This window comes from Anas acuta, chromosome Z (assembly GCF_963932015.1).
Source record: "Anas acuta chromosome Z, bAnaAcu1.1, whole genome shotgun sequence".
NCBI classification, from domain to species: domain Eukaryota; kingdom Metazoa; phylum Chordata; class Aves; order Anseriformes; family Anatidae; genus Anas; species Anas acuta.
Window position 1 is genome coordinate 47872277 of NC_089017.1, and position 23975 is coordinate 47896251.

The following is a 23975-nucleotide window of genomic DNA, read 5'->3' on the forward strand; positions in this document are numbered from 1 at the left end:
GGTGGCAGCTAGCCTGGCAAATTATCTGGACCCATTTACAGGGCCATATGTCTCAGTCAGAGTTGCATTTTCAGTCTAGTCTGTACAGGTCAGAGCCTGGCCCTCAAGAGAGTGCTGCCCGTGAGGAGCAGACTATATTTTCTCCTGTTACATTTTTGCTGATGATGATTGACCAAACTCACTGGAGCCTGGATTTCATCTTCTGAGGCTAGGCTTTGTCAGTTCAGTGTTGGATCAGTAACTGTTTTGGCTTCTACCAGGCACCACGAGACAGTGGAGACATTAGCAGGGGAAGTTATTTTCTGGATCTGAGCAGGAAACATTTCTGAAAACCCAGAACTCTACTAGGATGAATTTCAAATCTCTCAAAGTTTTGAGAAAGAGAGAGAGAGAAAGGAGAGGGAGGCAAGTAAGAGGGTGAGAAAGGAGCTGGCATAATGGACACTCACTGATAGCCGTTGATTAGACTATGTATGTGGAATATGTGAGGCTATTTTACAGGTTTATGTGCCAAAATACATCTAAAATTCCCCAAAAGGTACAGAGAAAAAATACCCTATAAATTGTACCTCTTTCTGGAAAATGGAAATCTGAAGTCCTAGTCCCTCACAGTAAGTGGGCAGAGTGCAGACTTGGATTTCACACTGGTGTGTTATCCCAGCAATGGAGGTATCACTCATCCTTAGAATTTCTCTGTTCTATTTTCTGTTTTAAAACAGAATTTTCAGTATGGAAAAAAGAAGTCCTTCCCCTTACAGATGTAAAAATCACTAGATGTAGAGTATGAAAAGGGGGAAGACAAGGGTTGCCTTTGTAACCTTTGCCTTTGCTGATATCTAAAGGATTTACTTCATCATTCTACTTGGAGATTTTAGCTTGGGGACATATGAGTGCTTTGTCATCTTTTCTTTTGCTGTTTATGTGTGCTTCTAGTATAAAGTAGATGTGAACAGCTTAAGAGAAGACAGATTTTTTGACAAAACTGGGACAAGCATGTGTTCTAAAGCTAGAGGAAAAGGGGTGAAAAGGCATTGCAAATGGGAATATAATAAGACATATAAATTAGAGTAAATAAGGTCACATTAAAAAACCATATCTCAAATGAAAGAATATCAATGGTCAAGATGGATTTTTCTTTTTTTCTTTTTTTTTTTCTTTTTTTTTTTCCCGTGACAAAACATTGAGAAATGCTTGTCATGTTCATATGCTGCTATATTGTTAGAGCTAGCATTTTAGTGTGAATTTGTTACTACTATCCAGGGTTGGGAGACACCATCTAGGAAGGCTATTATAGCTGTGGAGTTGTCTAGGATTCACGTCTACTTTAAAAGTTGTATGTTTACAAAAAAAAAAAAAAAGCCAGAAATGATTTCTGATATTTTTAGATTTTATAAGAAATCATGTTTCTCATTGTGTGATGGCTAAATAAAACCTGTTCATTGCGGGGAGAAAATAAAAGTTTCTGAACTCTGGATATTTATCTTTAGATTTTTAACAATTTGTAAAAAAATTCTGGCAGAATTATGAAGTGTAGTTCAGAGGCAGAAAATTAAGACTTTAGACTGACACCTGGAGCACACATGGAAAAGATGATACTGAAACTTGGTATTTTTGGATGTCCAGTGTGAATGCTACGGGTTCATAAGTTTTGCAGAAGTGAAGTAGGTAGGTACTGACAGTATTTTCCTTTTTTGAAAAAGGAAAAAAAGTGTTTGAAAGACTGTAATAATGCAAGTTTCCTTAAGACTTAGCCTTCTGAAAACTGGCACTTCGTATAAATTGAACTTCAGGGATCGCTCCTCCAAACTCACTAGAATGATTTCAGGGTGGTTGATTCAGAAGGCACAGGGGACAGACATGCAATGACATTACTGTAGAGCAGGTGAATCACACTAAATGACTGTGCCTCTTTTCATTCCTCTGGAAAGTCAAATGAAAATAAGGGTTTAACATTTGGTGAAAAGTGCTTGCTTTTACCTCAATTTTTTTAATTAAAAGCATGCAGTAAGTGAGTTCCTGCTGCTCTTAGCACTCCTGGTGATTCACTATGCCATATTCTATTGATTTATCTGTATAGATAAGTTTTAAGTTATTTCTCTGTGTCAACGGAGATAGAGCAAAAGCTGAACACTAGACAAGGCCTTTTCACTTGTTATTTAAGCATTCCTGCTGGTGTCCACTTGTACCAGTAATGTTTCATTTTCCTTCTCTGCATTTCAAGTTCAGGTAAAGACCTCACATTTTTCTGTTGGGTAGTAACCTATACAGGGTCAAGCTCTCTTCATTATGTGAACAGGAGCTTCTGTATCAGGATTAGGATTTGGGAGCAGGAGGAAAGTGGTTGCTAATTCACCAAGATGATGGCTTTGGAAACAGCCGTTCATGAGAAAACTTCATATGCAAGTGCCCTGCAACTTGGGCTTCATCCAAGCATAGCCTGGATATTTGCTCGCAGACAGGGAATTCTGGATGACAGATGGAGCCTGGAAGCAAAATGAATTCAAGCAGTCAGATAAGGTGGGCTGGGACTGCATTCTGTGGATGTATTTTTTCTCTTTCATGTATGAATACAAGCTCAGCAGTGGTGATGAACTAAAGATATGTCAGAAGGAAACCTTAGAGTGAGAGGTATTTTTTGGTGTAGCATAGTACAGGTTGAGAAAATGGCAGGCATTTCAATGTAAAATCTCTTAAAAGGGACTTTCAGTGAATACTGTGGGAGTACCGAATTGCTAGGGAGCTGCTTCATTTACAGCCATTAATGAGTCATCTTCTGTTCTGTTTTGAATTCTGTCCTGATATGTCTCGATAATATCCTTAAGACTACAAAATGTTGATCTTATTTGGCCTTCTTGCAGAGTTTTTCTACAAACAAGAATGAACTTGGATTGCTAGAAGTAGATTTGTAAACCATATGGTTGTTTTACCTATTTTAATGTCACTCTAAAATCATAAAAGGAAGTCTGACTTCCTTACCTCTCTCTGTAAGTGCAATGTAAAACAAAGAATAAAAATAGATGCATAAGGGAAAAGGAGCTTCTTCCTCTAAAAGCTAGGAGTTCCATGAAGGTTGTTTGCATCAATATTTCTTGATATCATAAAGGGGAAAGAGACTGCAGCAGACACAGAGTGAGTGCCCAAATAAAAGTGATATAGCTGCAGCTCTGCTTCCTTATCAAAGTGACTTGCCAAAAGAATTGAGCCTTCTTATGTTTTCTTTTGAGGTCTCCTGAAGCTACAGCTAGCTCCCCCTATACACAAATGTCTGCAAGATTGGCTGAAAGATAACGTGTGGGATATAGGAAATATCATATGTCCATGCAAGCTGTTAGGTGGCACAGACCACTGCCAGGTATATGAATAGGTGGCAGGAAGCATGAAGAGCAGGTCATTTTTACTGTGGTATAAACATAGCTGTGAGATGCAAAATTCTCACCCAAAGAGTCAGTAGCATTTGTCAATGTCTCGACCACTTCATTCTCGTGTATTCCTGGTTACCACTAGCTGGAGTCTGTTCTTGTATATTACCTGAAATGCAGCCTGGAACACAGCCCAATTAATTAATTCAGCATCAGGAAGTAGCCTTAAAACATTACCTGAGAAGGAGCTCCAAATAGTCAGCTATTCAGTTATTTACCTTTTAGGCGCACCTTAGCAGTTGATTACCTTAGTTTGGCTGCTGTCTCTTCTTCGAAGGCCAGTGGCCTCAAGAAAGCAGCCTTCCTTGATGGCATGAGGGGAAATGTTTGTGATGGAGGTTTCTAGTAGAGCTGAGTGTTAGGACCTTCACATAGAGGCAGAGGAGGCTGAGTTGTCTATAAGCAGTTGTTTGACAATAGTTGGGATAGTTGATTGTGGTGGAGAGGGATGGCTCTCAAGTATGTGTTGAAAGCAGCACTGAGTGTTTTGGTTGCTCCAGAAGCCCTCCTGCTATAAGAGACTTGTCTCTGGTGTGAACCCAGCCCAGCTCAATGATACCCAGAAGGGATAACATGTTGTGATGTCTGAATGAAGAGTTAGGAAAACATGGCTGTGCTGAGGCAAGGCAACTCCACAGATGTTGCTTACCTCAGCAGTTGCTGCTGGTGACTAAGAGTTTTTGGAGTGAAGAACCTCTGGCTCTGGGGGAACAGTCCTTAACTTTAGAGTAAGCCAATACAGGGAAACCCATGCTCAAGCACTCTCCTAAGTGACTATTCTGTGGGTAAATGAGGGGGCTTTGCAGCAGGCAAAAACTTCCCCAAAGCACTTATTTTAAACAGAAACTAGGAACAGCAGTAATTTGTATGTTTTCCCCAAGCCAGTCATTCTCTGCAGTCTAGGTAATGGGATTATTGGTATCACATGAGTTGGGGACCCCTTGAATGACACCAGAACATGTTTCTACCCAATTAATGGGCAGGCAGGAGTTCTGCATTTTAAAATCTAATCTCAAAACCTTGGAGACTGATTAAATTACATCTCTGAGCCAGGAACAAAATGTAGCTTCATGCAAATTGTGCTCCTGCCCATAATTTTTTGTTAGTGCTGGAAAGTGATTTACTATTGGGGTTTCAGAGGTTGTTAAAGAGAGTGGTGTGTCCTAATCTCATGATTATTTAGTCAGATGTTGGAAACTACAGTACTTACCCAGAACTCTGCTACTGGCAATATGAACCTGTAGGAAAGAATAATCTATTTTAGTATTACACCCATCTCCATGGCATCTGAATAACCAACAGTTCGGCTGAGGGAGGAAGGCTGTTTTTCAGAGATTTCCTTTAAGAACAAAGCTTCCTTGCAAGCAAAAAAAGCATAAATAAGTATCTTTAATTGAGTTAATTACTATGCCTGTTTTCCAGCATCTTTGAGGATAGAGATTTTTTTTTTTACTTTCCTTCCTTCTTTCAAACCTGAATAGTGTTAATCAGTTAGAGTATAAGAATGGAAGACAAGACTCTGTTGAGAGAGAAAAAGAATGTGTTGGTTCATGCAGTGACTGTTACTCTAATACAGGATGTTTACATGCTCTATTTTTTTTTTTATTTTGCAGGAAATACTCTGAGCTTCACATTTATAGAGCCACGTTGGCCGATGCTGGGGAATACGCATGCAGAGTGAGCAGCAAACTAGGGAATGACAGTACTAAAGCCAGTGTTATCATCACGGACACCAATGGTAAGGCTTGGCTCTTTATTTTACTATTGCATTCAGAAAGACCATGTATTACAGGTCTTTTGCCATCAGGGCAAAAGGGACTGAAGGAGGGGAAAGGTTTGCTGGTGGAAGTGGAAACACTGAGATCTGTTAGGTGTGCTAAGAAAATGAATCAGGCCAGACTTAGCTACTGTGTAGCTGAGGTGCTTGGCTTTCCTTACCAGGTCAAATGGGATGTCTCCTATGAATCTGAGGAGAGAGCACTTCTGTGAGACACTTTCCATCACCAAGTCTAAGGCACAGTCTAAATAGTCAAGATAAGAAGACAGTGAAAGAAAGGGAATATTATTTTAATTATTGTATGCGTAAGTAGCAGAGGCACTATAGGGGGCTTTCACTTACTATGAAATGATTCTCAATCTGACTTATAATCGAGAACTCCACTCTTTGTCTTTAAGTAATATTTGCATAGTTGGCAACAGTTTTCCTTTCACAGAGGCTGACAGTTTTATTTTTCTTCATTTTTACCATAGCAAAGACAAAGGCATGAATGTATTCAAAAGTGTATTATTCAAAGCCATGAATGTAATTCATGTACTTTGATTCAGGTACTACTTTTTAAAGTTACTTTGAGAGGAACAGAGATTCCTATGAGTCAGGTAGCATTCAGACTTGCCCAAATGATTTTAAATTATTTTATGTTGTTATTTTTGCAGAGCTCCTTTTCATTCCACTTATGGGAAGTTCCAAATGCTTCTGACAGAATTTAGTGAGTGTTTTCTTGTACAGTAATGTTTTAGCAGTACTGTTTCTTCTTGAGAGTGTTTTGAAGGCTGTGGTTCAGCTGGAATCTTGTTTCTTAAGCATGACATTTCTAATTCAGTTCTGATAATTCAAATTCCTGTATCTAGCCAGTTGTGAAGTATCAAACAAACATGCTGTCATTAGCAAACAAAGCATATGTTCTGTGTGTACATGAGATGGGTTTGAAGATGTTGTTGCAATGGGAATTTACCACTGATGTTTTTTTCTGTTCCGCGTTGTACCCTGAATCAGGATATAGGCATTTCAATGAATAGGAAAACAAATGTGAACCTTTGCCAGTGGGATTTCTCTTTGGCTATCTGCTGTTCTGTGGTCACACAGTGGTTGCTTTACTGTATTCACATCATGTATTTGCTATTCTAATTTATCAACTGAAGAATCCCAAGTGCTAAGATTTCACATGAGCTGTCTGGTATTACAGTCTTGATCAGATGTCAGGAGACTCATATAAAAGATCAAGTGTTATTTACCAGAATGTTATTAGGAGCAAAAATGGGTAGGTGTTTCTGTATAGCTTTGTAAATGCTCTTGGTTTCCATGAACACAAATTTTGATTGCTCACTAGCTGCTTACATGGAAAACTCCTGTACTATTTCCAAGAAACTGGAGTTTCCAAAACTCAACTGTAGACACTGAGCCCGAAAAAAAAAAAAAAAAAAAAGAAAAAAAAAATTGTGGGCATCCTCCATTACGTCCTCATACAAAGAATAGTGACCTGGCTGGGGAACACACTTGGGACTCTATTCCTATGCTCTGTGACATTAATTTTTCAACTTCCCTTTGGGTTGTGCTGAATGACAGAAAAACACTCTTACTGCAGGGAGATGGGAGCTTGGTTTGGAATGAGGACATTTTCAGACAAACCCTTCAAAATGAATTCATAACCAATATGTTATAATTTGTCTAACGTTGTTCATTAAAACATAGCTGTGCATGCAAACCCCCTTGATAACAGGTAAAAATCTAAAAATCCAATCTAAACCTGACAGCTGGGTCTTTTCTGTAAAGATCTGAACTGCAACATCTCAGTGATACTCGATAATCTAGAATCAGGCATGGCAGCATTCATTGGATGAATAAATCAATCATGCATATTTGGTTGCCACACATACATTTGAGCCCCCCCAACCCCCCCTTACTGTTGCTTATAAATTACTAGTACAATAGTTCCTGTTTGTTTGTTTCTGTTTTGTTTTTTTTTTTCCAAGTATGGAATTTTCCACCTGGTCTTGAGGAACAGCATGGGCAACATCTGGTGACTTAAGAGCAATGGATCCCTAAGGCCTCAGAGGGCAACATCTGCTTTACAAACAGGGACAGACCCCCTGCATGGGTGACCTCCTCACCCCTTCTTCCCCTGCATTCCCTGACCTCTTCCCCTTGCTAGCTTAATGACAGATTTGGGATCCAAACTTGGTAATGAGCCCTGAAGGGTAGTCATTACTCAGGTCCCATATATATCTGTGTGGTCCTGCCCTATTCATAGTGGGGGGGGGGGGGGGATGGGGAGGGAGGGGGAAGGAGTGAAGCATATTTAGCACTTATTTGTTATTTTCTGACAATTGACATTTGGAGTAGGACTGGTCCAGGGCAGCCCAGGAGCTGCTGTAGAAAACTAGTGTGTGGTAGTGTGTGGACTTCTGAGAAGGGTGAACCTCTGCAGAGTAGGCAGGGAGATTTCATCCTGTCATCTCCAACAGATAGAGTGACAGAGGGGTAAAGACTTGACTTGCCTGTGGTCATACTAAGCTGCTCAGCTACATGTACCCTAACTTCAATTAGCCTCTTAGTATCCACCATGGGCACCTGTACGCTCACCTGGTCATGTTTATTATGTGTGTCCTGCTATCTACAACCTTGATCCTCCTTTCCCTTTATGCTGTGTACTTTAAGACCAAGGATAGATAAGGCAATTATATTTCTGGACATCAGGTTATTTTTCTTTCCACTAAAAGATTACTGGTTTTCAGTATAAAAATTCTGTGTTTAATTCCCCAGGATTCTGTCAAAGTTTAACTATTTTGGTTGAAATTTTCTTTGCTGGTATATGCCACAAAAGAGAACTCAAGGGCCAGAGTAAAGGTCTATCTAACGTGATACCTTATCTCTGCTATCAGTTAGCAGATATTAAAATGGATATTAAAATGGATATTAAGAAAAATCACACAAAGAACAAGACACACAGCTTTTACACTAAGGTCCTACATCTGAAAATGAAAAATGTTTACTCCTTGATCCAAAGCATAAAAAAAGGAGTATTTCTTAATGAAAACACTGTTTGTTTGTTTGTTTGTTTGTTTTTTAATGAGCAAAGCACTTTATTTTTCCTTAATCCTATGCTAGGAAGGATAACTTTCTTCCTGAAACAATAATAGTCAGTGCAATAACTCCTGTCTTTTTTACTGCTACAGTTATGGTTATCATTGCTGTTACTTAAAACTGCATTATTTTCTCTTACAAAAGTTTTCACTATGTATGAACACAAAAAAAAACAACACACATGCAGCATATGCACTGTTAACCTCCATAGACTTTTTTTTTTTTAATTTTTATCCTTTTTACTGAAAAATACATAAAGACTCATCTATAGAGCCACATTTATGGATTAAAAATGCAGCAAATGTAAAAATACGTAAATAAACTCTGGAGTTTTTTTTGTTTGTTTGTTTGTTTGTTTTGCCATTTTTAAGAGCAAGCAGTAGGAGCTATTCTGTTCTCTTTTAAATTTCTAACAAGTGTAACTTGCCCACAGGATATGAGCTTCATTCTTACTTTCCTTCACTCTTATTCATGTATACTCCCCTAAGAAGGATTATAACGGAGGTCGGTTTAGAGCCATGAAGTTCTTCTGGCATTGTGTAAATAGCACATAGGTTTTGGTCGTGTGGTAATAGCTGCTTTTTGCATTTTGTCACGTTAGCATGGCAAAGGATTCTTGCAGTGAATTTTTTCGTGGTCCTTATCATGAACGTAAGGCCTTAGCTCAATAACAGGTACTGAGAGTATACTTACTACCACAGCCAAAGCTTTCAATTTTATGTTTGAAAACTTGCTCGCAAAATGTCTTATTTAAACAACAATTTAAGTGACCTTGTTTTCAAAGTGTTGAGCACGCCTCAGCTACAACTGAATCTGGTGTCAGTCTTCCCCTTTAAAACCTATTGACCTAAATCTTTTGTCTCACTAAGGAGATTTGCTGGCCCTACTGTGGCTCAGCATGCAGAAGTGTGGATTCCAGCAGAGGTGCTTCAGAAGCTGACAGTCTTCAGTATTTGCAGTTGTTGGGTCATGGCAGGGCACTGTGTGAGCTCTCATTGTGCACATCTTATGCAAAATGAAATGACACTATTTGAGTCATCCGTAGGAGTGGCTAGGACCACTTTGCCTGAATTGAAGGGAACAAGAAGTTTTCATGTGATAGGTGCAGGTAACTCAGCTGTGGGTAGAGGTAAGCCATGGTAAATTCATTAACTACAAAGGCAGTAGCTTGCATACGCTTCTGATTTTGCATCCTTAGGATTTGCAGTTGTACTAGTAGAGTGGAACTCTATGGTACTATAATGGTACTGCTCAGAGTTGCACATTAGCCAATAGACATTCACCATTCATTAAAGTTTATTTTGTGACCATGCCCTTCCTCTTCTAAAGGTAGCCAGTGGCTGATCTTCAAGAAGATGGCAGAGAAATATGCAAGTAAAAATATGTTGGATCTAGTACCTATTGAGCATGTGGCTAACTACAAAATACCTCAAATGCAAGGAAAGTTCCTTCCTTCTCATGCATTAATCTGTCTGAGATTTGATTAAAGCAAGAGTGGTTTTCTTCTTTAACATAGATACAGGTGATCTGGGAGCATAGATTTTTTTTTTTTTTTAATACAGTAGGCTGACATAACAGGTCAGATTCTCAGTGGGTGTAAATCATCATTCCTGGATCAATGTCAAAGAACTGGACCCCACAGTGGGGAAAAATAAATAAAATAAAATAAAATAAAATGTTGCCATTGTTCAGTTTGGCATAGGAATTTCCCTAAGAATAGATTTGAAACTTCCTTGCAATTTGACAAATTTGAGTCCATTGTTTCAGAAAGTCAGTGCTCTTCTCATCTGATTTTGGGCAGTACTTTCTCGGAGGATCAGGAAAAAGGTAAAAAGCATAGTATTTTTATGAAAAATGACACTTCTCCATGTCCTTGACCACACCTTCTACTCACCTATTACTTTATGTGCTGAAGAACAAATAAGAGGGTTCAGGTACTCCTTCTTTCTCTACATGTATGTAGGTGGGTATCTAACTGACAAAATCAATGCAAAAGGCTTAAGTCTTAAATCACTGCCAGAAAGTAAACATCAGTATGACAAGAAGCATGAAGACGTCCCCTCTCAGCAGCCCAGGTAAAGCTCCCTGACTGGGAGGATGGATCTAGTCTAAGCTCAGCAAGAGTGCTGTGAATCTTTTACATATTTGCAGGACTCTTCTCCATCTTGCCAGAAGAGACTGCAGGAGATGAAGCTGGCCAGTGTGTAAAGGAAATGGGACTAAGAGACTGCAGGGACCTGTTGCCAAAAGTATCCCCAAGCAAGGATTTTGTGTTCATCCTTAAACATATTTTCTTAAGAAATCCCCAGCACAAACATCTTTCAAGAACAGTTACCTTACCAAAACTAAATGCTTCCTAGAAGCTCCAACAGACAGAATTGGATGGAGCGTTTGAGATTGCTGCTCCTCATGGGGACACAAGCTGTGGTCTCCATATCTCAGCAGACCACAGAAACAGCAAGTACTATGACTGAAAAATATTTCTGGCTTTTCTACCTCTGGAAAGTATTGAAGGTCCCCACAAGCAGCTTCATCTTGTTATCCACTGGTTTGTTGTGTGGATCTGTGCAGATCTTCTCAGATGGAGTAAAATGCCTCTTTTACAATTGTGGTATACTTTCCTCAATAAGCAATACACACAAATTTTGTGTCTTTCAAATGTTAACATCCACTGGTAATGTTGCTAACATGAATATTACTAACAGGGATTGGTAATACGTAACTTCGCCAAGTTTTCTAAATGTGCTTCTTGACACATTTCTGGTGTGGGAGGCTCCAACTGTATTTTCCACTGAAAGGGAAATTTCCCACCTGTGTTTGTAATGACACAGCTGATCATGGGAAGGTGACAATAAGAAATGCTCCAAAAAGCTCAGCATGGGCACTAAATGGAACATGGTTTCTTTAACTGAGAAAGAAAAAGTTGCTCCAGTCGTGCCAGATGCTGAGCTGCTCAGCTGTCAGACCTGTTCTGTCTTCTATTATGACTAAGAAAGGTTAATTGCTCAGACACCCTCAGTGTACAACAGCAAAATGCCTTCATAGCCAGCAAATGGTCCTGAAAGTTGCCTGGCTGTGGGCCACAATGTTCCAAGACCAAGTGCAAAGGTTTTGACCTTAAAAATTGTACTTATGATACCAATTTCCATGCTACGCACCATTGGGTATCAGACAAATGCTGCATAACATGTTCTCTCACACTAGTGAGGTGAAAAAGGACTGTATTGCCCAGACAAACAAGATATTTGCCAAAGAAACCTGGACCAAAAGGGGAAAAATGTACAAAAGTAGAAGAGCTAACACGATATAAATCAACGCACAGGCTCATCACAAGTTTAACAACAGGGATCCTGAGGGGAAGACAGTTGGACCATGTTTTGTCTCTATTCAAGCCTGTGTGAAGTCTGAAGGATATGAGCAGAGGAACACCTAATCCAGACACAAGAACATTCCTAAACTGCCTTTTCCTAAGCCTCTTCTGAGGCTTTTTCTCACCTTGTTTTGTTCAGCCTACTAGAGGATTCAGGGTGTGCCTTAAAAATTCAAGGTGTTCAAGTTCCAGCCATAGATCTCATGCTTGTGCAGCAGGATTGAGCTGCACAGCTCTGAGGTGGGAAACTGTTGTGAGAATGTTGAGAAAACTGAGATGCATGTGACTTGCAAGGTCAGCAGTGCACAGACAGATGGATGGTGTTGTTAGCACGAGGTCACTTCGGTGCAAGAAGTCCATGGCAGTGTGTCAATAGCAATAACATGTCTCAGTAGGACCAGGATGGAAGAGCAGCTTTCCTCCTCTCTTCAGCAAAGCAACTGATTTCCGTCAGAGAGCCCCAGTAGTCATCCCATGGGAGGCTGGGTTTGCATGTGTGACTTCGAAGATTTCCCTGAAGTGGCAAGTAACATTATTGCATGTACTTAGCAGCAATTCAAGTGATATGAGCAGGAACACATCGTTGCAAAATTTAACTCTCTAGAAGCATAAGGAGTGAATACTCACACTGACACCTTCCAGAAGCAGAGCCATCTGTGTGATTTCTCTGGTTGCCACTGATCCGTTATTCCCAGAGGAGAATGAGAGATTGAACAACTGGCTTTTTTGAGAAGTAACAGACTTTTTCTTCAGCCACGCCAGTAGAAGCCATCGTTTTTCACTTTTTCCCAAAAGGAAACTTTTGCAAGTTGGTGTCTGATTGCAGCCTCTGCCACTGAAGCAGAGTCTAAGCTTGCTTCTTTGAGCACCTTTTTCCTCTTTACCTTCTCCATTCTTGGCATTGAATGCTAAGTTAGAGGACCACCTGACTCCACATTATAACTTCTTGTTGCCTCTTATGTTTTCCAGAGAGCACCAGCAAGATACCAGTCTCAACAGAAGGGACAAAAACTTCTTCACGTAAGTTCAATTAACAGAGTCTTTCTCTCCTTCTCTTTCTTTCTTCCTGAAACTGCTTCTGCAGCTCTGAAACTGCTTCTTCTTAGCACACATCAAAATCGCCTGCATCCAGAGCCTCAGCACCTGCATATGACCCTGAATGCTGGAGCTGTTTCAGGGACTAAGAAATGAATGAAGAAGGGCTAAGCATACTCTTTGGTATCCTGGAGCTGTACTGAGGATGCTGATTTGGCCTGAGTTTGTCAGCCTGCAGCAGACAGTATAAAAAATATTTGAGCTGTTAGGACCTGTGTTTTGAAAAGCACTTGTTGCTCCTGTTCTTGTAAATCCTAGCAGCTGCTTATAAACTTGAAGAGCATAGGGACATGTCGGTGTTTCCTCCAGAAAGTCTGTTGCCTAGACTGCTCTGTTCCTCAGGGCTCTAGATAGATTTCCCAATAGCTTTTTGGGGTCTGTGAAGGTAGACAGGTAGCTCATTGTCGATAGTTTAACCACTTTTGAAGCTGCCTTTATCATAATAGGAGCCTTCTCCAGACAGTTTCCTTTTGGGATGGAGGAATTTTACTTTCAGCATCTAGCCTGCAGTTATATATTTCACACCTCCAGAGAGTTACTCCTGGAAATGACCCCACCGAGAAGTTACTTTATACATGGTCACAGTACCAGCAGTTGTTTCTATTGCTGAGCTTGGCTGAGAGAGATGTGGATAGGCATGTGTAAGCCGAGCATCCCAAGGATTTACAAGATGCACATATCCTGCTTGGCAAGGAGGCCAGGGCCCTGCTAGCTTTTTGAGAAAGCTATGTCTGGCAGAGACAGGTTTTAGTGAGAGTTGACAGTGTTTGTGGGCTAGATCAAGGAAAACAGTGTGATTGCCAGATTTTGCATTTAGCATGCCTGCAGCCTTTCCTTTGATGCATCTGCGTGTGTGGCGACCTACTTCTGAAATCTTGGCACCGCTGCCTGACAGAAGAGCCATTGGATGTGCCCATATTCTTTCATGTTCTCAGTAGGGCCTGTCACCCGTGCTTCACTGGATATGTATGAGACCACATAGCTAATAGCAAGTGTCCAGTAACCATTGGAACCATTTTTGTTCAAAGAAGGTGACATGCTGGTCACTGACTCCAGTGGGCTCCCCTTGCCTTCTCACTTCTGCAGCAAGAATGTAGACCCTGCACTTTGCTCCCTTCTTTCCCATGAAATAATTTTCTTGTTCTTGAGTGGTCTGTTTCCCTGCCTGTATCCCTTCCAGTGCCTGCTGTTACATTACTGTTCTCTTCTTATATTGCTATTGTGTCACTGGAGAGAAGGAGGCGGGCACGTTCAAAAGGCTGGCTTCAGTCCTGATAAATTGCTGCACTTGCCGACGCAATGCCAAGCAGCGCATCATGCTGTTGGCCTGAAGGAGAGCAGAAAGCAATAAGTTCAATGGCTGCTTGTTGAAATGTTCTAATATGTATCTCCATGGAGCTCTGAAATAGTCTTTGCCATGTGACTGGATCAGAGATCTGCTCAGTGCCAAACCCACCCAGGTGCCATTTTTCCCCCTGGGCCCAGACCAATTCAGCTTTCCCTGCCACTGCAGTATTCTCCTGCTGACCAAGAGTGTCTGGGGTTTAGGGCATCGCTGACTTTTTCTAGGCTTTGCAAATCTTAATATATGATGTGTGTTGCCTCTGTAATTGAAGATAGGCTGTTTGTAAGATGCTAGTGTGTAAATTTCCAGGAGCTACGTCTCTTGAATAGTTCATCTTTTCTGCTTCATGTGACATGTTGCTGAATATTTTGCTAAAGAGCATGCAGAATGCCTGACCTGCTCCTCATGATCCTCAGGCCAGTTGTTAACTGCCTCGACTTCATTCCTCTACGCAGTGGCACATCAAATTGCTGCCTGAAGCTAATGGCTCTCTTGCAGACTCCTCCTTCCACCTGACAGTACTCCTCAAGCACACTTCTCAGCTCTTTATTCGTGCACAACACTATGTTCTGCTGGACTCAAGTCAGTGGAAGCCCATGTAGCCACCCAAACACCTGGCCCTGGCTTGTTATGTGGTTCAGTTTCTTACTGCTCAGGAGGTTCAGCCCCAGTTTGAGGCTGTCATGCTTCTTCCATTCACTTTTCTGAGTGCTGCCTTTGTGTGATTTCTGTTGAGGTCTGTTTCCTTCAGCTGTCCTACAAGATTATTTGCCATCTTGAGAACGCTTCTTCTTTTTCCTTTCTTTGCAACCACTTTGGGGCTGGTGCTATGTCCAGTTTTGGTCTGGAACATGTCCTGCTCACCTTTCCAGCTACATATGCCTCCAGAGCTGGCAACACACATGGACCCTGCTCTCTGCTCTCTGTCAAGCCACAGAGGTCCTTAGCCATAGCTGTGGTAGCCTTGGAGTCTTGACTACCCATTAAGAGTAATGAGAAAAGAAGATACGCAACTACTGTTTCCTGAGTCAGCTTGTAGAGCTTCAAGACACGCTGCTTTCCATTTTCCTCCAATGCTGTCACAAACAGCTGAAAACTTCTCCCAGGACTATGGAGCATTTTCTGCTGTAATTGATTATTCACAGTGTGCCTAGGACATGCTGTACTGACTTTGAAGTTCTTTGCTTTCTGGACCTATCTAATTTTTTCCCTGTGCTTTGGCGGGTTTCTGATTACTGCAAAAATGAAAAAGAAAAAAAAAAAAAAGAGAGAAAAAGAAATAAGAAAAAGAAAGCTCTTCTTGGGGAAGATGTTTGAGCTCCTCCAGTATAACAGCGTAGCTGTGGTTTTATTCTTACAACTTTGTTGTTACCTTCTGTGTGTTGCAGAACCCATGCTTAGGATACGAGCTTCAACAGAAGGAACAAATACTTCCTCCTGTAAGTATATACAAGTTGTTTAAATTATTGCTGGCAAGCTCCTCCAACATATTTTATACTCCATAGCTCAGCAAACAATGTGCTTCTATCTAAAGCTACAGTAAGGGATTGGGAGTGACTGAGCGGGATTCCTGGACCTACAGATATGTCTTCAAAGGGTTGTTATTTCTTATTATATGCATACATGTGAGTATAACTCTCAAAGTCATGTCCTTTGCAGATTGAGGGTCTAACCACCTTCCTTTGGAAAGGTCTAAGTGCATATTTGGGCAGGGCAAAAAGGTAGGAAACTGCTCAAGTGTTTCCTACCTACAGTTCCCTGCCTTCCCCAGGTGATGTGTGACTTCAAAAGCCATCCCCTCTGCCTCCACCTACACCTACCCTGGTCCTAGGGTAGCTGGAACATCATTGAAGCCATCCATTCCCATCTGTAGTGGATTGCCCTTCAACCCTGTGCCAGCTGCTGCATGTTAGTGCTCTTCAGGGTCCTCCCGTTGTACTAGGCTACCCTTGGGAACAGAATGAGGAAGGCAAGGGCACCTCGTTGTGCATCTTACCTCTGCTGGGACAGAGGACTCTTGGGAAAGAGATGGAAGGTTGTTTCTCTGCTCATCTTGGTGGCACACTGGGAGTTTCCAACTCATGTGTGATGAAGGTGACTTTTTTTCCTCTGTAGTGATGTTTCCCAGGAAAGCGTGCTTTCCAGTCATTGTGCTATGCACTTTCACCCTTGAAAGCCATCAGGCAGAACCTTCCATCTTTTATCTAGATACAGACCCCCCACCTGCTCAGCCTGGCTTTGTGCAGTCTAGGAGGACACTTCATACAATAAAAGTCAGTGGTGTTGCAGGAGGTAGGATGTTACCTTCTTCTATGCCACTATGTATTGCTAGCTGCCATACAATGTGATGTCAGGTAAAATAGACCAGTGTTGTTGTCATTCAACCTGACAGCTCCAGTGTTCCTATAAGATATTGTGTGTGCTCTGTAGTAAGCTATACATAGATGCCCTTAACTTTCATCTCATAGCTACAGTAGCTGCAAAAGAGGAATGGTCAAGGCCAAGTCCCCTGACACAGCATTCTGAACATTTTTCATATTTTATATGAGACACAGAAGGTTTATTTTGGTAGATTGTCTTCTCAGCTATTAGTCTGGTAAGTGTTGTAAGTGTGTCTTGAAGGAATTTTAGAAATCTGATAGGTTATTTTAAAAGATCAAAAAGCTTTCTGCCAGCAAGGTGAGAACTGTACATGCTTTTGGTCGCCTTTTTCCTCCAAAGTATAGCAGCAGGGAAGGCAGAAGTAAATCCTGGATCAATTTCAAACAGTTATTTCTTTCTGTTCTGTTCTCAGTTGAATTTATGTAAATCGGGAGTAATAGTATCCAAGTCACTAAAATAAGTAATGGGGGAGAGAGAGCAGCATTGGACATTGCTGTCTATCTGGTGTAGCAAAAGTACTACAAAGCAGGAGGGAGCTGATGTTTATTGCTAACAGATGTGGACGTCTACTCACACTACAGAGCAATGAGGGAATTGAGTCCACGTACTCATTCTAAAGTTGCTTAGGGCTTTTCTTTTCTGAATTTCAGTGGGACATGTCCATTTCACACTTGTCACTGTCAATCTTGTAACAGCTACAGGAGATAAAATAAACTGTTTCCTTCCACTTCTCAGACAATAGCAGATGTTTCAGAGAACATGCCAGCACTGTCACTGTTGGCCAGACGCTGGGAAGGACCAGAGAACAGCAGATTGATTAAGTAGGTTCTCTCCCCCGAGCTTTCACGAGTGAACAGACATGTGTCAGGCTTTCCTTTTTGGGGAATTCCAGTGACAGATATTCAGAGCAAAATTTTCAAAACATTCCATCTCTGCAGGACACTCCACAACTAAGTTCCCAAAAATGAAAGTCCCTTTACTCCTTTTATGTGCACATGTACTCCAAATGTTTTGAAAGTGTGAGTCTCCATGCTGTAGTAATGGAGAAGAGGAAGATACGATAGGCTGATTAGTTGTTGAGTAAATAATCCAAGGGTGGTGGAGAAAAATTGTGCTTTTGTGTACTGTTTCATAATGTAAGACTTCGTGAGACTTGCGATTGCTAACAACGCCCCTAGCAGGTAGAAATGCTTCCAACTTCCTGCCATCCCACCCCTAGGATCATACTGTTTATTTTGTACTGTGTAATATTGAAATCTAAGTCAGAACTTTCATTTTCCTTAACTATGGAGTTCTCTGTGGTTTTTTGTTTGTTTGTTTGTCTGTTTGTTTTTCTTGCTGAATGAAGTGAACAAACCAACAATGATTAGAGCCCTGTGTGCTCTCACTACCAAGGACTGCAGAGGTCATTCTTAAGCATATCAGAACAATTTGATGGAAGACATTTTTATCCCCTTTCAGGGCTGCAAAGCGCTGAAACAAGTCTCCTATAACCCTGTAACTTTATTTTGCTCTGGAAAAAGTAAATCTGATACTTCACCCCAGTGCCTTGGTTTTATAGGCTCATTCAACTGCGTTCAAGACTAGAGAAGGAAAACGTGGAGGTCTTTTTTCTCTTCTGGGTCTTGTTGTTAAAGGAATTTTGGCCTTTTACTAACAGGCAAAAATAGCATACATATGGCAGTCCTTTTATTTAGAAAAGTGGTCCCAAAAGCTGCATTCTTGTTTGTAAACTTGAACGTACCTGGAAAGAAATGCAAAAGCAATGAGGCTTCCAGGCTTAAAATCATCAGCACAGCACACAGCCTCCTGATGGAGGTATTCTGCTGATGGAGGTATGCTACAGGAATATATTGAGGGAGTGGGGGGTGAAGAGGAGTGGCTGGCTGCAGGGTGTCTATGCTGGTCACATCCCCTGTTGGTATGGGAATGATCTACAGCACGATGCAGGTGTATAGACCATCATAACTCAATAGCTTAGTGTACAGTTTCTAAGATCAACAACAGTTTTGAAACCCATGCTTTAAGGGTTAAAATCAGTATATGGGAAGGTATTTCTGACTAACCATCAGGGAGAGAAGCATTTGCTTAGATGCATCTTGCAGCATTACCTACATGCCCTTGTTTGTGCTGCCTCAATAAGGGCTGCTTCCCATAACGTCTGTGGAGACACATCCTCAGGAAGAGACAGGGCATCTTGTGTAGTGCCTGCTCCAGAACTGATTTCTTACTCTGGCATTCTCAATTCAGATTGTCCACATGTGCAAAATGGTGAGCCAACAGGCAAAAAAGATGGATCTGCATGGAGCATATTCTCTGTTTTGTGCCTTATAGTATGGTACCCTCCTGTGTATTGATGGAAAATGGGTGATAGGATAGTCCCACTTTTTCAGAAGAGTGCAGAGAAATTTTCTTTAGATGATGAAATGTTGGTCATCTGTCCCATACGTTAATTTTAACTTATTTTCCATCAGACTTTCACACAGGCCTTTTAACACTATGCAGAGAAAAAAAAAAAAAATAGTAGTCAGTTAGGACTGCTCATCTCTTCTCTCTGGAATTAATAATTTGCAAGCTCCAGGCCTGGCATAGCAAGATACCTTCTTAGCATTTCGTGTTCTCATAGCACAATAGCAAATTCCAACCTGCATATTAAATGGAAAGCAGATACAGCACACAGCATATAGCCCTTTTACCTGTCACATTTTATCATGTAAAATATTGAGCTGATTTGTAAAAATGTTCTGTGATGAACAGTAAAACCTTCTCTGACATGGTGTTAGGATCATCATTTTATAGAGAATTTTTAACAGGAATATTTTGCATCTGCAAGGCAAGAAGCCTGGCCAGTAAATCATATGTGTCCTAAAATCTTAAGAGCCAAGTTAAATTTTTGCTAGTTTCTGCTTTCCTTCATCTGCTAAATTGGGCCCAGTCTTCCCCACACTATTTTATCTAGTACCTGACATCATTTGCTTTCAGAAAACATGCATGTTGTCCAGGAACCATAGAAACATGAATTGTCACCTCTAGAAGACAAAAATCTTTGGATCCTGATGACACAGGCTTCATGTGGCTGTTTCTTCTGTCTTCAGGGTTTTTATCCGAACCTCTAGATCAAGAAAACACAGAGTGGATAGTGAATTTTTTCTCTGAGGACTTTCCTACTTTTTGAGGTCTGTGTGAACCGCAGTCCTTTTAAGATATAATATGACTTTGTGGTACCTTACAAGATATACATAGTATATGCATAGTATAAGCAAAGTTTCTGTACTAAAGTAGTTTCTTCTGGTTTGTTTGGCTTCGTTCAAATGAAACAGCAGAACTGTTTTAGGAGAGTCCAGTAACAGGGCAGAGTCACTTGGGAAGAGGATGGGAAGAGGAAAATACTGTAACTAATCAGAAAAACTCAAGGAATTCAGATGGTGGAGGCAATTATTCAGGTCAAAGTCAGACTCCTGGCTGACTCCTTGCTTTTACAAGATATTAGTCTGACATCCTCAACTACTGGCATGTAATTCACCCATTTCATGGGCTCAGAGGCTGCTTCTCCAGGAAAACCATATACCTGATGAGTTGGTGGGACAGTGGGTCACAGGAAAGCACTATACCACATCATGCATTTTACTTTTTTATTTCAATGTTTTTATTTCCCTGAACAATCTGGTGCAGAGAAAATACTCTGCACTGTTGTAAGGATACAGTGGGTGATTAAGGAAAGGTCAGATGACTAGTTCTCTAGTTCTTGTGTAATGTAAAATTAATTTAAGTCTCCTGGTTAGTGGAATGATGCTTATAGAACAAAGATTCCTGTTAAAATATGGTAGAGCATTATTTTCCAGTTTGTTTCTCCACAGTGGACACTAATCACAATGGACAGAACAGTGGTGATTTCAGCACCCTTATGATTTGATCTGGCATGACAAATCCTATTTCCTGTGTTTAAATTTTGCAGATAGGGCAAACTCATGTGAATAGGTAATATTTCCCAGAAACACGGCTTTCAGCCTTCATGTGGCTTTGGTCTAAGGCTGCTGTGACATTAAATGTCTGCTTCCAAAATGCTTAATCTTGCAGGGTTCTCTGTAGTTATGCTCTTGGTTTCCTAGCCTTGGTCTTCAGTTGGCACTGGGGACCTGAGCTGGGTTAGGCAATGAGCAATATTAATGTTAGAAGAAGCTGACATAACAGTCACAAAGGAATCAGTGGAACAGTTTATAAAGCTTTAACAGAGTTACAGAGTGGAAGGGTTTTTAGGACGTTGGCTTTAGTAATCTGTATATTTGCACATATAGGTATAAATCTATAAGGCTAGCACTTCTCTCAGTATTTCTAAATGATGAAGCAATAGTGTCTTATGTATAAGGATACACACATATATAGGTTTTAAAAGTATACATGTATAATGATGAAGGCAAAGTTTTAGATCTGTTTATTTCAGACTGTTTTCCTGATGTCATGGATTACACCACAAAAAGCACCACCAACCATGTGACAGGCTACTCTACTAGCATACATGTTGTAAAAGAGCCTGGAACCTTTTCTTTTGCTTGATTTTTTCCTGAACAAATTTCACAGACCCACCTCCCTTTGCCTTTAACATATTATGGATCTTCCCCTCTCCAAGGTTCTCACAGAAACTCTTCCCATCGTTCAGCAGAAGGGGTCAGAAGGGTTAAATGTTTTCTCAAAACTGTGTTTCTAAGATTGCAACTCAAATCCAAATGTAAACCTCCTGGAAAATGTATCTCTGTGGGAGAAAAAAAAAAAATCTAATTCTTTGCGGTTCAGGATGTCAAAAAGATATTATTTTTAAACATCAGTGACAGCCTGGGGTAGGATTGCCTCTATGGACAGAGACCCATTGATTTTGATTACAGTGGTGGTATCTACTCCATAGGGTAACTGTGACCCTGGAAGGCCTTGCACCTTGTTTTCCCAAGAAAACTCTCATGAATGTACTTCAAAAACTACTTAAGATAAGCTAAAAACTGAATGTCTCTTCACTGGTAGAGTGGGAGACACCTTCACTACAGTGTAGCTGGCCAAAAGACAGATCATAAATGCTCCTTCATCTGAATCTCAGGGAAAGGAGAATGTGGGCTCTATTCCTAACATTTTTCAGAATCCCCAAGTATGTCGGAACCTCACTTTCTGAGACCCTGTAAATTTGGATAATAGAATTTGGCTTCAGGGGTCTGCTGATAAGACCTGGTGTCACTGAGGGATTTCCAGAGGCTCTAATCACATCAAAATTTTTCTTAACAGTTTATGCCTTTTTTGGTTTCTTCTCCCCACCATATGCTGAAGTTACATGTATTATGTACTCAACAGAGATCCAAATCAACATCTTTCTGTTTTGCTAGCCTAACCTATGCTGACATGGAAGATGCAAACTTGAGCACAGGGAACTGTTGGTGGTATGACCTTGGTCTTTTGGTGGCTGTGTCTTCCATGGGAAGAATTCTGTGGAGCTGTCACTGTGACAAAAACAGGTGCTCAAAGATGTATGTGTTCTGCACGAGTACAGAGTAAGATTAATACAACAGGCAATTACCAATTTACCCCTGAAGTCCACAAATTCTGTTAATCTCTTTATCTTCCACCTATTTTCCAACAATACCTGCCAAACCCTTGCGAGACTTCGCCCTCAGGCACCCCAGGTGATACTGGCAATACACAGTCCTCTGTGTCACTGTTGGTGGGAAAGTCACAAGGAAAAGGGTAGTTCTGAAGGGATGTGGGTTTTCAAAGCTGAATTGTCCAGCAAGCCTGGAGGTTTTGCTGGGCTTCCTTTGGCAGAGAATACCTGATCAGTATACCTGATTTTCTTGGATGATGTGTTTTGGGCTTTCTATTCCACATTCTCCCTGGGGACATCTTAGGCTGCATCGGCTGTAAACAGAGACACTCTATGGCATTGCAGGGCCCTGGTCCATGAAATGTTGTTTCAAGCTAGTGGTCTGGCAGTGGAAGAATCTGTGATGAGGCAGAAATGGATGAAACACAAGGAAGTCAAGAGACAGGTCTGATGCTTTGCTTCCATGCTGAGCTTCCTGTTCAGTCAGTTCTTGTAAACCACCAAAGGCAGACACCATTGTCTAAGAAGAAGGAACAAACTTTCTTAGAGAGCAGTAAGGGAAGGAAAGAAACCCCTCAGAGTTATTTGCCTTGTCTCCTAGGCTCTGTTGATTCCACAGCAGGAGCCCATGGAATCCCATCCAGTTTAATAACTGAAAGTGCCTCAGCATTCAGTTGGATTTGTTTCTAGATGATGAAATCAGAGGATTACACAGCAGTATATAAAGGATCAACAAAAAATACTCTGTTATCTTCAAAATAACTCATAAGGTTTGTGGCTTTGAGTAAGTTCAGCTTGCTTAAAAAATAATTCCTTGATAAGTTACTTTTTACATCTTAAAGAAATGCAAACTGCATGTCAGAAGTTATATTTCATAAGCCATAGGCACAGCACCGTATACATAAATGTGATCTTTTCGTAGCTGTATGGCTTTGAAGAGCTATCACTGTATCCCCTCATTAACTTCTCCACACAGTGGTATGTTACAGCAGAGACTCAACTTGCAGTATATTCCTACCAGGTAAATAAAAAGCAGCGAATTTCCTTCATGTTTCTATTCCAACGTATTCTGACAGTGCAGTGGAAGCCAAGCTAAACCCTTGGGAAGAAATTACCATCCCATCTTTCATGTCCACATCTCTTCTAAATTGCCTTTTGGTAACCTCTCCTAATTGGATGCAAAGTGGGAAAGTTGTATCTCCTGTGACTTTCATTATCAAAATGTTCCCGCAGGTTCCTAATGGTTTCTGCTGTTCTTGAGATTCTCCCCCTGTACAGTGATGAGAATGAATCACTGTGCTCACTACAGCAATTAGAGAGCAGCTTTTTACAGCCAACTTCCCACTAGGTGTACATCCTTCTAAATGTTTAAAAGTAGTTAGCTAGTCAGTAATTTGGAGTTACACTTGCAGTTGTGTGGAACTGCATGGCAAGGAGCAACAAACAACCTTCTTTGTTGTTTTATTTTGTGTTTTTGTTGTTTGTTTGTTTTTTCAAAAAGCTGTGCCCTGAAGGAATTGTCCTTTATTAATTATGTCTCGTGCATGTCAATATGTTCATTTGGTGAAGACATATATGTGTGTGTATATGTATATGTATATATTATATATATATATATATATATATATATATATATATGAAGGTGCTTGAATTTCTTTAGATTTCCTACCCTGACTGCCCGCTGTTCATGCTGGTCATTTCAACTTTATTATGAATATACAGAGCTCATTAGTGTTATTAGTAATTATATTAGTCACAACATCTAGCTGTCTGAGATCTATTAGCAAAGTAAGTCCAAGTATTCCCTACTGTAGGGATTTGCTTGTTACAAGAGAAGAAATTTTCCATGGCCCTCCCATTTCCAAACTGCATCAACCCTGTTGCAAGATGAAATAGCATGGGGCATTTCTAATTTATGATGC

At 40.7% G+C, this 23975-nt stretch overlaps 1 protein-coding gene across 14 annotated transcripts in view; it reads left to right on the forward strand.

The window, feature by feature from the left end:
• NRG1 (neuregulin 1) overlaps nt 1-23975 on the forward strand; it is a 468454-nt gene that overhangs the window by 313848 nt on the left and 130631 nt on the right. For 9 of the 14 annotated variants that reach the window (XM_068666043.1, XM_068666046.1, XM_068666053.1 and 6 more), the window contains 3 exons: nt 5033-5157; nt 12620-12670; nt 15479-15529. In XM_068666043.1, coding sequence (XP_068522144.1) covers nt 5033-5157; nt 12620-12670; nt 15479-15529 — 227 coding nt within the window. The remainder of the gene's footprint in view (nt 1-5032; nt 5158-12619; nt 12671-15478; nt 15530-23975) is intronic. The other 5 variants (XM_068666051.1, XM_068666059.1, XM_068666050.1 and 2 more) reach the window with 2 other exon arrangements.